The 15,978-nt window shown below is 35.3% G+C and overlaps 1 protein-coding gene across 1 annotated transcript in view; it reads right to left on the reverse strand.

The window, feature by feature from the left end:
* LOC106460397 (myosin heavy chain, non-muscle-like) overlaps positions 1-15,978 on the reverse strand; it is a 187,260-nt gene that overhangs the window by 141,657 nt on the left and 29,625 nt on the right. The window contains exon 2 of the mRNA XM_022387112.1: positions 8,552-8,708. Within this exon, the coding sequence (XP_022242820.1) occupies positions 8,552-8,708 (157 nt within the window). The remainder of the gene's footprint in view (positions 1-8,551; positions 8,709-15,978) is intronic.

Below are 15,978 nucleotides of genomic sequence, written 5' to 3' on the forward strand. Positions count from 1 at the left end.
AATCTGACTCAAATCCTTGGACATATTTTCAGACATTACGCTCTAAGTGTATTTACGTAGTTCCAAAGCACTTTATCAAACATGTGTGAAAGTGACATACATTCACACACACACACACGTACATGTTCGATTATGTTAACTGGACATACAATTCCAAACAAAAACTTAATAACTGATCATTCAAAATCTTTTTCAGTCAATTGAGAAATATATTAAAACCCTATTGCAAAAGTAATAAACAACTTTCTCATCTAATTACAGCAGGGTTCAGATTTTAATTTTCACACATTTTTAAATTTTGTTTTCTCTCGTGGATGGTAATGCGTTCTAGGATTTTCGATTGTATTTAATGTTTCTTTTCTTCCAACAAGCCCTCTCCTCCCCAGTGGCACAGCGGTATGTCTGCGGATTTACAACGCTAGAAACCGGGTTTCGATACCCGTGGTGGCCAGAGCACGGAGATACCATTGTGTGGCTTTGTGCTTCATAACAAACAGACCAACAAACAAACAATCCTCCAACAAGTGGAAATTTTCTGGTTTCATAAACGTCAAAGATCATTTTTTATTTTAATGCTATCCTTTACTGCCTAAAGTGTTATATATATATATCCTTTACTGCCTAAAGTGTTATATATATATATCCTTTACTGCCTAAAGTGTTATATATATATAAATTACGTATTATTCGTCTATTTCAAATCCTACTGGATAACCGCTGGGTAAGAAAAATTATCTAATGCAGTGGTTCTCAAACTTTATTTACCCGAGGACCTCTTTTGATTTAAAATATTTTTGGAGACCCCCCAAACCTTATCGATGATTTTTGTTTCGAAAAAAAAATCATGTAGATGAAAAGCTGTATCACAAAATATAAATTTAATTTTACGAAAAACATTTCTTATTCTATAAATCATACTTTTATGAAATTTCGGACATGTGTCGCAGACCCCAGTCTGAGAAACGTTGATCTAACGAGAATCAAGGATAGATTACTTTAAAAGATCCAACAGCGTTTTATAGCTTTAGTTTATCCAATTAAGCAGCAAAAAACATTAAAACGATTACTCATAGCGAAGTCTGTTCTCACAATTAAGCACATAGTGACGTAACTTAGCAAGTGCAACTGTCTGCGGTACCTTAGTCTAACATACTACTGGAGTCAAATAATTTAAGATGCATGCAACTGTCTGTGGTACCTTAGTCTAACATACTACTGGCGTCAAACAATGCAAGATACATTCAACTGTCTGTGGTACCTTAGTCTAACATACTACTGGAGTCAAACAATGCAAGATACATTCAACTGTCTGTGGTACCTTAGTCTAACATACTACTGGAGTCAAACAATGCAAGATACATTCAACTGTCTGCGGTACCTTAGTCTAACATACTACTGGAGTCAAATAATTTAAGATGCATGCAACTGTCTGTGGTACCTTAGTCTAACATACTACTGGAGTCAAATAATTTAAGATACACGCAGAACTTGGTTCATGATCATAAGCAAGGTATAATCGCACCACCTATACGTAGAACACGTACAATAAAAACTACACATTATTTTCTACCGGACACCCCCTCCAATATGACTGCAACTCATTACCTTTTTCTTCAAGAAGTAGCACATCTTTTATTGATTTTGTCCACGTAGCACCCCTTTACAGATTCATGCCTACGCCCTTGTGGTTCATATCGTCATGTATTGTACATGAATACAGATTAAACTCACCAGTAGCAACGTGCGATTTAGTAGCTTAGCTCTTCTGAAATACAGTTTTAAAAACGTTTGGTATGCGTAGATTCATACATGATCAGTATAACGTGGAATTTCTGAAGCCGACTTGTGAAGATCTTTGTTTCATTTTTATTTTTTTCAAAGATCGTTAGTTGAGAACACTGTAGAGGGAGACTGTTCCCAACAAGAAAGCTTTTGAAAATGAAAGACTGTAAAATAAAAATAAAGACCATGAGATCATCGTGCCCAAGTGACACTCCTGCAAATCAGCAAGATTTACTACTTAAACTCTTCATTTGGTGTTATTCTTTCTACAGCTCAACGCATCAAGAGAAACTGCATGGTTTCATCTAATGATTATTAAATACAACGGCATAATGAGAAGAAAAAGTTCATAAAACTATGTTTATATGTTCTACATGACACCGATATAACGGCAAAACCGTCTCCTCTGTGACGAGATACCGGTGCGTAAATATTATACGACAAAGACTTCGTCTCTATTTTAAACAGGGCAACTATGGGTTTGAATTACAGAAAACGTTTGTTTGTTTGTTTTGAATTTCGCGCAAAGCTACACGAGGGCTATCTGCACTAGCCGTCCCTAATTTAGCAGTGTAAAACTAGAGGGAAGGCTACTAGTCATCACCACCCACCGCCAACTCTTGGGCTACCCTTTTACCAACGAATAGTAGGATTGACCGTCACATTATAACGCCCCCACGGCGGAAATGGCGAGCATGTTTGGTGAATTCGAACCCGTGACCGTCATATTGCGAGTCGAGCGCCTTAACCACCTGCCCATGCCGGGCCCTTATAAAAAAAACGTAAACCTTGTCTGAGACGATATTCCACACGCATTGAAGAGCGTTTATCTATTCCAAAACTAACAAGTGTCTATATGAAACACAAATAATCCTGAAAAATCAAATATGATTTGGACACTGATATCGCCTAATTATAGCAATACTTGATAATTATGGAGTCTCAGGAATATCGAAAATAAAATAAACTGTCTCTGAGGGTTATGCACTAACTGTATTTTTATGTAAAACAGTTCAGCTTACTCCTAACATCACTGATTTTATGGAAAACTTTCAAATAATTTCACCAGGTGCTGGATAACTTTCCGTTCACAAGCGAACACATCGTAAACGCTAATAGTTTCATTTTAATTGCTTTTACTCAATCATCATTTTAAAGCAGGTATCACAACTTCCGTAATATGAACAAGTGTAGTGTTTGCTATCACTATGTTGGGATGGCACGGACACCCGTATTAAAGCAATACAAAAGTCACCTGAATTTTCTTCTCTACAGGTCATCAGTTTGTTTGTTTGTTTTGAATTTCGCGCAAAGCTACCCGAGAGCTATCTGCGCTAGCCATTCCTAATTTAGCAGTGAAAGCTAGAGGGAAGGCAGCTAGTCATCACCACCCACCGCCAACTCTTGGGCTACTCTTTTACCAACGAATAGTGGGATTAACCGTTACAATCATTATAACGCCCCCACGGTTGAATGAGCAAGTATGTTTGTTGGGAGGGGGAGATTCAAACCCGCGACCCTCAAATTACGAGTCGAGCGTCCAGACCACCTGGCTATGCTGGGCCACAGGTCATCAGAAGCTAAATATGATACAACAAAACAGTCTTCACGATCTTTGACTACCTATTTTATTATTATTATATACAAAAGTTAAAAAGCTTTATAATACACTCTATAATCTAGTAACCAACGCACGCCATCTTATAATATAATGTAAACAAAATCGCTAAATAAAAAAGCTATGTAGGGCTAGCTACTGAAATTGAAAAAAGGAACCAAATAAGATAGGGATGGAAATGGACATATCACTTGATCGGCTTATGATCACATTACAGACTTAGCTGACTCGACTTTACATAGAGAATAAGATTCCTACATTACTGGCTTCCTCACTGACAAAACAAATAGAACCAGAATTCCCAATCGTAAAATGTCGCTCTGCTGTAAAATAGTCACAAAAGAGGTATTCTAAAGTTAACTAAATGAAAGGTATAATGACGAAAGCTGAGATTCTATTCAAACACCATGCTTTCGATAGACAAAGTGGGGTAGCCAGCCCTACACAGAATTTCTATTTAACGATACTTTTTTATAATACATGTATGTTTATTTTTCAAATCCAGAATAATGTGACTCATAACGATGGCTCAGCGGTAAGCTTGAGGCTTATAACGCTAAGATTCGGGGTTTGATCCGTAGGTAGATACAACATAGCATACTGTGCAAAATTTTGCTTAACAACAAACATTTAATAGTATCATTTTGAGTTTGGTCACATTTTGCTTTATTCTACCACCTAGCATGAATTATTTCCCGTGATTGGCCACAGTGCTCCACGTGGTAAGAAACATTTTAAGTATTGCTTTGAAAGCAGGGCAACAAATCACATCAATGTTGCCTAGTTCTCAAGGCCCTTGCCATTCATGCGTGACATCACAGTAGAACTTGAAAACGATAATTTTTTGTAGCAGTGTGAAAACACGCTGATTTATTAAGGCTTAACCTCAAACAATTTACTCTAACCCATAAATGAATGTGGCCATATTTTATGGCGCAATATTTCAGTTATTCACAGGTAAGAGCTACAGAACTTTAAAAGAGTACAAGTTTTTGTATCACAGTGAAAATACACTTATTCATTTCCAACGTTGTTTGTTTATTGATATGATCACATGATGATGGACTGTTATATTTTGAAAAATTAAACAATTTCTAACACTTACTAATTCTTAAAATGATATCAAAATCTTCAATGAAATATTAAACTTTAATATTTGCATGTAAGTCTGGGATATATGATAAATACGCTATGCGACAGCGTTAATTAATCAGATTTTAGTAAAACTGAAAACAGAAAAACAGCAGGGGTTGGTTGTGGTAGAATAATACAATTTTTGGCTGGTGATTTAGGTCAATGGATTATTTGTTGCCCTCATAACCAGTCAATAATTGTTCACTGTTTCAGTTTGTGGTAATAAGAAAAAAACATAACCATGCCAAAAAAAGATATATACTGGATCTATTTTAAAATCATAAAAAATAAGTATGGAAAATTTGATTTCTTACATCAAGAATTTTTAAATATGGGACTTTTTCTTCGTTCAAGCAATAAATCAAAGTATACACAAAATGGTTGATCGTTCAAAATAATCAATTAATTAAGATACCTTAGACAACTGAGCTCAGACTCTTATAATAATGGATTTCTTATGTATTACCGTTGACGTGTAACTGCATTCACCCCCCAACAGTAACTCCCTATTGCAAGTTATCTACATTTGTTTACTGTTTACACACTTGTTAAAATTTTGCTCAATATACTTCCCACCTTGAAAAAATTTCTTGTTTCAAACACTGCCCCTCTGCTGGACTTCGACTACACATCACTTAGCCCAAAATGCTTTTTGGCATAAGCTAACTCTACGATCATCGGCAAAATAATGACCTCCTATCGAAAATTAATTGCATAAGTTTTCTACCTAAAGAAACCTCTTGTTCTTAACTCACCTGTATGTTTTCTAGTCAAAATACTACCAGCTACTAAGCAAACGTAAGTTTCCTGACCAAGAGTATCATCGTGATACAATTTTAACCGTAAATTATTTGTAGTTTTAATACATTCCTGTTATAAGCTTAACTGTAATATTCCTAGCCATAAATATCTCGATCTCCTCCTGAATTTTTAACTGTATGTATCAGCCTGCAATGACCTCCAACCACACTTTAGCTGTACGTGTTAGCCAGCAAACCTTCAAATGCACTTTAACTGGATACATTGTCTTGCTAATATCTACTGTAAGTTAATGAACTCCATCTTAACTAAGTAACGGCAACTTCCTGCTGTACACCAACAGTAAAATAGCTAACTAAGAAAAACTACCACTCCAAATTTATTTGTTTTGTTTATGGAATGCTATCAAGGTTTTCTGCCGCCATCCCTAATTTTGAACTTCTGACCACAGGGAAGCCAACCGACGGCAGCACCAATCGCTTTGCCGACAAACAGTGGGAATTTCCGACACATTATAACGACTCCACTGGTGAAAAGGCGAGCATGTTCGGGCAAGGGTTCCGATCCCACTAGTCCGCAGCTTTCAAACCTAACTCCCTAACCATAAGGCTCTCTATTCCAAAGCTGACTAAACGTCTAACTTTATTTTAATATTTGTCAATTATTTCCTAGTACTAGTTAACTGTACCTTTCTCAGACATTTTTGAGAGATTTCAGCTGCATACTTCCTGATCTGCAGAGTAGGAACAGAGGACCTAGCATTTTTTAGGGGAGAACTAACATATCTTTCGGCCTCTCGATATTTCAAACAGAAGGAAAGAGGTCGATTGCATGGTGAACAATAATGCCTGATGTAGAGAAGGTCATGCCGCTAGCCGACCGTCAGTCTGCCAAGAAAGTTATAAGTAAGATATACGTTTCTACACATCAATTGTATCCCGTTGCAAAATAACTGAATGTTTGCTCTACACGTATAATCCCTCACTGCAAACTAACTATATGTTTCTTATCCGTCAGTGATTTCCTGTCTATTTTAATCGTAGGCTTAACAAAACGTTACTACTGTTGCAATATAACATTTGACTTCTTATACCCATCAACAATATCCTGTAACAAATTCATTCTAACTCACTATTCAACAATGTCTTCCTGTTTCAGCAAAGCGTTTCCCCAAACATTGGCTTCCGCTGTTTATTGTTAAAGAAATGAAGAACCCCCTATTAAAGTGAATAAATAGAATTATAAACACTCACTTCTTTGTAGTACCTGATGATGACAAGCAAACTTGTCGGAACGTTGTAATATGTCGTATTCTTGTTTTTCTTCTTCCCGTATAGTCGTTTTATAAGTTTAATTAGACTAAATGTCTCCTAGCAACAGGAACATCCTTCTAAAACTAGCTATACATCTCCTCTACATTAGCCAAATGTAGTTTCAAAAAAGTCATTCAGCCAACAGTTTTAATTAATAACAACAAGAAATATTTGTAATCTAATACACAACCATATTAATTTAATAGTAATACATTATATTTTATGGAAAATGTTATAGAGAAGTTGCGTAAGTGGCAAACAAATTATGAAAAATAAAATGCCCTCAAGAATCTTAGTTTTTCTTTACTAGAAACAAGAAGATACAAAACGGATCTTTAATTGTAATAACTATAATAAGTAGCATTTAGTACAATGAAAACTATATATTGACTATACATTTTAACATTTGACGATAATCCTCGAATTGAATGCTCTATACAGAGCCTGAAACACGCCGATCATTTTTAAACTTCAAAAATCAATTCCATCTCTACCGGTGTAGAATGTGTAGTTTGAAGTTCAAAGTACAATACAGAGTCAGTCAATGATCCAGAAACACCTTAACAACCGCTGATTAATCACAAACTGAGGATAATATCATACAAAAATCAAACATTATTTGAAATCCAAAATAAGGTATTTCTTTAATATGCAAAGTTACGAGTGTAACTGTCTTAAGCACTATTCATCTGGGGGCAGTCCACTCATGAAGTTGACCGGGTTTATTGTTACAGCCATAGCAGACAAAGAATGATCTTTTCGCCTACGTCATCAACTCAAAGGGAATGACGTAGATGTTTGGTACACATATACTTGACCTACTGTCACGACAAGCCAAATCTATATCCACAGCATGGCCAGCACTAAAACACAAGCTCAGAAACCTTAGATTTTATAATAATAATAATAACACATATAAAAAAACATCAGTACTCTTCCAACCGGAATCTTTTTTTGCATAACTTTTTAACATCCACTAAAATGGCAAAGAGCACACATTCTGGTTATAATCCTGTTTATCTCCCAGAATAGTCAACAGACAACGTAAACAGGTTAGCTGGAATACTGCGCATATACATGACATTCTATCATATTTTTCCTCCGTTTATTGTGATTTGATAGCTATAAGTTTTAACGAGTTTTCTGGACTATTCGGTACTTTAAGTATTTTTCAATAGCCAATGTGTGTTTTTTTGCTCATATGTGATTCGCTTAATCCTATCATTGCATGTAAATATGTACAGGTTAAAACAACAACACACGTTTCTCTTTCGCTTGTTGTTTTTTTTTTTCTTTTATTTTGTTTTTCTTTACTAAGGAAGCAACAAAATGTTATAAACTTCCAATATACATTACAAGTTTATAGGCCCAAATAAACACAATAAATTCAATCTACATGTTCAATGAGAAATTGGCATGACGTGGCAAAAAGCCTTAAAGTATGCAAGAATACATGCATACTCTGTGCACATGACTAGCATACGCAAATTGCGTATTAAAACCTGGAGAAGCGCAAGAATCATGTTCAATGAAATGATAATTCTTAAACTCTAGGCTTAGCAACTAACTTAAACCTAATTGCATATAGTTTGGATCTGAATTTATGCGAATTTTGTTTAAGTTTTTTTTGTGTTCAAGCCTTATTCATGCATAAACAAGCCATGAAAGAAAACACGTTTTCTTGTTACGTTTGTTTGTTTTTGAATTTCGCGCAAAGATACACGAGGGCTATCTGCGCTAACTGTTCCTAATTTAGCAGTGAAATACTAGATGGAAGGCAGCTAGTCATCACCACCCACCGCCAACTCTTGGGCTACTCTTTCACCAACGAATAGTGGGATTGACCGTCACTTTATAATGCTCTTCAGATTGCGAGTCACGCGCCCTAACCACCTGGCCATGCCGGGCCTTTCTTGTTAAGGTAAATCCACACAAACTAATATACCTTGCAGCATGCTTCTGTAAGCTGCATCGGTGACAGTGAAGATGTGGGGAGGCACTTCATGTCTCTTCTTTCCTTTGTACAGATCAATCACCTTCTCTGTGTAGATCGGAAGTTTCCTGTACGGATTGACCACCACACAGAACAGGCCAGAATACGTCTAGAAAAACAACAACAAAAAAAATATTACTTAAAGATTACACATTTCTTTGTTATCTATAGAGATGGTGAAATAACTTTGATAAAAGAAAACCCTTCATCTCCACATCACAGTTAAAACTTCTAGTATCAAATTAAGAACTACTTCTCACGTTATCACAAGTGACAGTCAAAATTTACTATCAGATAACACAATTTACCTGAAATGGTTCTATATTCGTAAATTCGTGTAAGTAGTAAAACCTAAACAAAAATATTCCGTGTTTTCCTACTGAAACTCATATATGCATATATCCGTAGCGTCGCGACAACTTTATGGTTGGTGAGCCTTAGGGGGATCGAACACAGATTTTTCGAAATGGAAATAAAAATTTTGCCGAATGAAAGATGCCTAAACAACGTCTAATTGCAACTAGAGAGCTTTTACATAAAAAATACAATAAAAAAACACTGAAAATCGGATTCACGATTTTGTGCATTGAGAAATTGTGATGTGTACCTCTGAATTTTTGCTGGGTTACGTTTAGAGTATCTTTAAAAGACCAAACTAAATTAAATATGCGAAAATTAATCTTAAAACCTATATTTCATGAAATCTAGCTCGGGTAGTCATCGAGATGTCTCTTCTTAGTTTGTACCTATATATATATATATATATATTTAAAGTATCAGTTGGGTAGATAGTGACGGTGGTGTCCTGTTCGCAAACCATAATCCACAAGTAAACTGTATCTTTCAATCAGAGTTGATCATTAGAGTATCCTATTGAAGATTCTTTTACCTTCAGCTGAAGTGACTGTGAGATTAGATACCTGCTGATGCCTTTACTGGCGAAACAATGGTCGTAATAAATGATGTATTTGTGAAACGTACAGTTGTCTTGTTTTTCCTCAATTCTGTAATTATGGAGTTTCACCAAGTACCGACGGTTTCAAGTATCAATTATAGAAAACACATCAGGTAGCTTCTCGTCCATAGAACATTCCTGAGCTGACTATTTCTATTTTTTCCACAAACCTTTTATATATATATATATATATACTGAAACCAGATCGATACTTTTATTCCATGACTTCGAACTTATATCTACGTCCATCAAAAGACTATAACTTTGTATCAATTGTCAATAAAATTATTCATACACGGTTGACCTGTCAAGAGTAATAAATCCATGCACAGCAACACATACTGTATAGGCATGCTGTAAACAAACTGGGCAAGGCTGGTAAAGACAATAACCATATATACCGACACTGATTCCACAATGCACAGGTTTGTTCACGATTTATGATAACAACTTACAAATCCAATCACCTTGTCCTTGGTAATTCCTGTGACTACCTAGTTAAATTCCCTGACCCTCTTGTTAAATTTCAGTAGACATGAAGTGATTCCTAAGTGCAGATGAAACCTAAAATTGTACCCTTTTGGAAGAGTTACATTAAAGGACATTATGACGTGAAGTTCTCTATTTCGTGATTCTAAAATCATACAAAGTAAGAATTTTGAATGCATCAAAGAAAAGGATCTCTACAGTGTAAAACATACCAGTAAAACAAACGTAGGCGTGAATCCAGCAGTTTTAAAACAGACTACTGCACAACCTGCTTCCAGTCGTACACCGGAAGTAGTGTAGAAGTTTAAAAAAACGTGTCACCAGAAGCAATCCAAGAACAAAGGGGTCCTCTGCTGCTAAAATAAGACCCTCCCTAGGAAGTGTAAAAATAATTATTCACACGAACTTAGGTTTACGAAAGCGATACCAAAGTCGTGTTCATAAGGTTCACCCAAAGCATATAGCTTAAAGGTAGACCAACTGTTGAAAGCCCTATAAGTGATATCTGGCACATGACAAATCGAATTATGTCGTCAAATTACATAAAGTATATGTCTACTTAAGTATTTGTAAAAGTCCAGGAAATTTATTATCGTCCTGTCGGTGATACAACATCCAAAAAAAAATTGTAATGAACGTGTCGCAATTTTTTCAAGGGATTTACGGTGCAGGTTACAGCTATAATGGTAAGATACACATCCAGAGAATAGAGAAAGTGCCAAAGTGAACTCTGTAAGCTATCTGGTTAATGTTCTGACACTTCTATATGGTGCCATTTTTATACGGACTGAATGTCAATAAGGTATAGTTTTATCAAAATAAGGTATCCAGTCACACATCCAAGTCAACAAGCCAGTTGCTCCACACGATAAAAGTATACACAAGAATTTATAGTAAACCATTCAAATAAATCTCCCATGGACTTCCATGTCTTTGGGCTTCTCAAATACGCCGTCGGAGATCGAACTTAGGCTTTATTCGTGTTATTATTTTGGTATGTTATTTCCGGTTGCACGAGAATCATTTGTAGTCAAAATCGTGTACAAAACGGACCAGAAATTAGAAATATCTAGAATTTTGAAATTTTTAACAATAAAAATCCTCCCATTGGTAAAAATGAAGTATATGAATAAATTTATGATTATCAAGGACGAACCAGAACCACTCTAACAGTACGGAATAGCAAACAAATATGGAGTACTCATCAGTTAAAATTTCAAAATATTTTCATGTACCTCATGAATACGCCAGACCATTTCCCAATACAAAATATAGTTATTAACTAATTTATGTCAGGTTTTGTACATAATATTCATAAAATTTGTGATGTGCCATGAAAGCGAATGTTCTACATTCTTAAACAGTTAGACCTAAGAATGAGGCTCGTGAACCCTTAAATAATGGCAGACACGAAACCTGGTCGTGACGTTTCATATAACATACATTACACAACCAACTTCACGATTTCAAGGAAGGAGGGGGGAATATTTTCTTGTTCAGTTAAGGCCCTTGAGATACTCAAACGAAAGGAGAAGGGTGGGTTTATAACATAATTAATTGAAATTCCAAAATAACGAGCACTGTTTTTCAAAGTAGATAGTATTTCATGGTTCAAATTACTCTGTCTTTACGTACCAGGTCCACAGTGGTTTCGAGAGACGATTTCAAAACTTTAGGAAAACAATTATATTTGACAAAATTTAAAATGTCTGGCGTGCTTTCATTTTTTAAATCTTATTTCTATTACAAAGTAACAATAAATAAAAAGTTTAATTTTTTCACTACTATAAAACTTATCATTGTGGAAAGACTATTCTATTTATATTACATACAATTTCTTCCAGAACTTAGTAATAAAGTTTCAGCACGTGCAACAGCCAACAAGACTAGAAGTTTCAGCACGTGCAATAGCCAACAAGAGCAGAAGTTTCAGCACGTGCAATAGCCAACAAGACCAAAAGTTCATATCACTGACATAAAATCTCCTAGAGTTTTCCAATGGGGATACCAAAATTCTTCTTGGGGGCAGGGGGAGGAGGATTTTTAAAAGTGTGAATAGGTATGTGCTACCACCTTTTTATACGTAGCGCTGAAACTGTTAGGACAGTGTTTTCCAAACTTTAAATAGCGGCACCTCCCTAGCTCACCAAAGTTTTTGTTGCGCCACCCTCCACATTGAAATAATTTTCACAAGTGATAACAACAAAATCAACATTTTCTTAGCCTGTTTGAAAAAAAAATAATGAAAAATGCTTGTAAGGATTGAGTAAGTGGTTATTGTCGTTTCCAACTCTTCTGTTTCTTCCGTTGTTATTTTTTATCTCTCCCGCCAAAAGTCCCACCCCCCAGAACGCGCGCCCCAAAGTTTGGAAAATACTGTATTAGAACAAGAAAGCAGCCACTGTTTTGTCTTCTTGAGTAAATTTAAATTTTATTCAGAAAATCCTAATACATATTACCACTTAAATGCTAACAAATATAAAAATGCGTACATTGCGGCTATTGGTAAAATCTTATATCACGATCAAGCTATCGTGAAGTTTATGTGTAATCAATAATCAACTGTGATTTTAGAAATTACTTATAATAAGAAATTTATATTATGTTAAATCTGAAAATTTAATTAGTGCTTTGTTTGTTTGTAATTAAGCACAGAGCTACACAATGGGCTATCCGTGCTCTGCCCACCACGGGTAACGAAACCCGGATTCTAGCATTGTAAGTCCGCTGTGCTACTGGGGGCTAGTGCTTTAGTAAACAGGCCTATGATGTTTTTACTTTCTATATCTATATAAATAATACTTGCATTCATAATACGCATTCAGAATCACTTTACCTGTTTATTTCTTAGTCAAAAACTGTCGTGGTCATCACGTGACGACTGGCTTCAATTTCAACTTTAGTTTTTTATTTGCAAAGTATTTTACACAAACAACATTTAACCCTCGTATAATTTTCAAAAATAAATTAACATTATAATAAATACACTTTTTATGGGCTTTTTGGACTTACTTAGGTCTAAATACGCATGCGCAATTCGCTCAAAAGCATATGCTTCTCACTTTGTGAACACGCATTCAGACGTTTCTGCATATTCAGCTAAGTTTACCTTCATTACAACTTGACAATTACTTTACTTTGTAACAGTTTAGTTTCTGTTCGTTTTATAGACTACTATAAGCACCTTTTAGCTATTTTATTTCTTTACTACGAGTTTATTTTTTGTTTCTGTGAGTTTCTTTGTTTCAACTGGTACAACCGTGTCATACACTGATGGCTCATAGCTGTTTCATACTTTGTACACCATTATAAATACCATTACTGTACTGTTTACTTTACGTGTAGTTTTAGTAAATAAAGTTACGTCTACGTGAGTTTGTTTGTCTGACCGCGTAAAAGTTTTTCAAAAGATCAGGATTTATAGATATAACACATAATGCCTGAGAGAAAGCGTAGCTTAAATGGCGTGCGTTAAAATTAAACTACTTTTATTGCTTTTTAATTAGAAAAGAGTAAGATTAAAATTTTGTGGCTCGATCAAATACTGTTGAATGAGAAGTTTTATTTCCAACGACCAGTTATGACTTTTAAAACAATGCTGGTGTTCAATAAAAGTTCATAAAAGTCTGGTCTTATTAGTGCTATTAGCCAGACTTCTTGGATTGCTTTCGTAAGCGATAAAACCTTATTTCTGTATCTCTCTCTACCTTGAGTACAGCACACTTTGTTGGCAACGTGCATTAAAAAAACAACAACGAATATTGAATAGTAAAATAAATCACAATTTCCGTTGTACTACATGCTATAACACTCGAATAACATTAAAACGTATTAAACGACGCCACAAGGGCTCCGTTATTTCAACCCCTTATTATTTTAGCGACACCTACTCCAGCTCCAACTACTCAATATTAAGACCATTTCTAATCAAGTCACTACACTGTAATGTTATTAGCAAGATTTATCATCTCCACTAACGGACGTCGTAGGCTGTAATAAACACATCTATTCATAAAAGCACGTAATTATTGTTTATTTGTTTTTCTATCAAAAACATTGTGCAACTTTAGGCCTTGTCTTCTCTTAGAATTGCTGCATATCACTGCACGAGGACAAAACTAAATAACACAACGGTCTATTTCAGTGATTATGTAGTAAATCTAATAAAAGAGACTAGTTAACAACTGATCTTCACGAAATTACACAGTTCTGATGGTAAAAGAAATAAATTCTTGAAAAGCACGTTTTCTAGATAATATAGAACTGAACTGTTATTTCGATGTTACTTATTCTACGAACAAACATGATAATGTAGGTTACTTTGTGATGAATAAAGGGAATTAAAAATACACACACACACACAGTTTTGTATTAATAGTTGATATACAAATGTACAACACATGCCCGTTGTTTATAGTTCATCAGAAGGAACTGAGATTGATTTTGTTTTCACTACTTCGAAGTATGATTACATGTAACATCAAATGAAATCATTTAAACTTCTCACGTTCAGTAACACTACAGTGTATGCAGAAATGACAAATCACGATATAGCTAAGTGTGTACATCACATCAAAACTGATTCTACTTGACAGGCCAATTAAATATGTCCAGATATAGAACACGCCATCGGTACAACAAAAATATACTTTCGAAATCCTTAGACACTGGATCGAAGCAGTAAAAACACGTGAAAATGTTTTGTTACAAAGACTTGTAAGAATTATTTATACGGATTTATCTGTGAACCTTAAATTACGGCGTAACTCATTATGCATTTTGTCAACTCCTATCGTCATTAAAGTTCAACTAGTTGTTTTTGTGTAATAAACAGCCCACCCAACCCTTGTGGTTTAGCGATACGCTTGGAGACTTATAAAGCAAATCAGGGATCATTAGCTAAACATATGTGTTATAAATAAATATGCATTCTTAGTATCTCGTGTAACACTAAAGATGATAACGAATTATTCAGTATTTGACATTCATTATGGTTACATCAGTTTTAGCTCTCTTTTTACGCCTCCGTTAAATAAACGAAATGGTACGACGGCCATAATTTAATATTAGATTCTTTCTTATTTATTTTTTGTACAATAATTGATAAAACTAATCATCTAGTAAGCGATTCCGGAAAACAACAACTAAAACAATGTGCAAAAACACTGGACTAATCATTACGATGACAAAATATACAGATATTAGCTCAGAACTCTCCTTAAACTACTTTCATAACTCCTGAGTTACTTGCTTTCAATTTGGAAACTTTCTGCAAAATGTTTATTTTTGTTTTTGAATTTCACGCAAAACTGCACGAGGGTTATCTGCACTAGCCATCCATAATTTAGCAGTGTAAGTCTAGAAGGAAGGTAATCACCACCCTTGGGCTACTCTTTTACCAACGAATAGTGGGATTGACTGTCACATTATAACGCCCCCCACGGCTGAAAGAGCGAGCATGTTTGGTGTGACGGGGATTCGAACCCGCGACCCTCAGATTGCGAGTCGAGCGCCTTATCCACCTGGACCAAAAAAAAAAAAGGGTATCTTTAGTGTTGAACCTTATCAACTAAAAACGGGAAGACGTAATTCCAGCATGGAAAAACAGGCTACTGCCTGATCCTCCACCAAATTCACAACGGAAACAGTGAAGAAGAATAAACTGTTGTCACCGGAAGTAACCCCAAGAATACATCATTCTTGCAGACAACTCCCATGGGTTTTTGTGCTTTCAGGTGGGTCAAACGAGCCCTCAGAAATCGTCATCTGTGCATGGTTGATGAGCTTTAGATAGCATGTAAGATTAGGAGGACAGTATTAACCTCAGTGTATTACATAAAAGCCTCCTACAGTGGAAACTGTACTGATGAGCAACAGTTCATAACCAAGGCTACCATGTAAAACACCATCAGTGATTGAAGAAAGGCAAGTAATT

This window comes from Limulus polyphemus, unplaced genomic scaffold (assembly GCF_000517525.1).
Source record: "Limulus polyphemus unplaced genomic scaffold, Limulus_polyphemus-2.1.2 Scaffold764, whole genome shotgun sequence".
NCBI classification, from domain to species: Eukaryota; Metazoa; Arthropoda; class Merostomata; order Xiphosura; family Limulidae; genus Limulus; species Limulus polyphemus.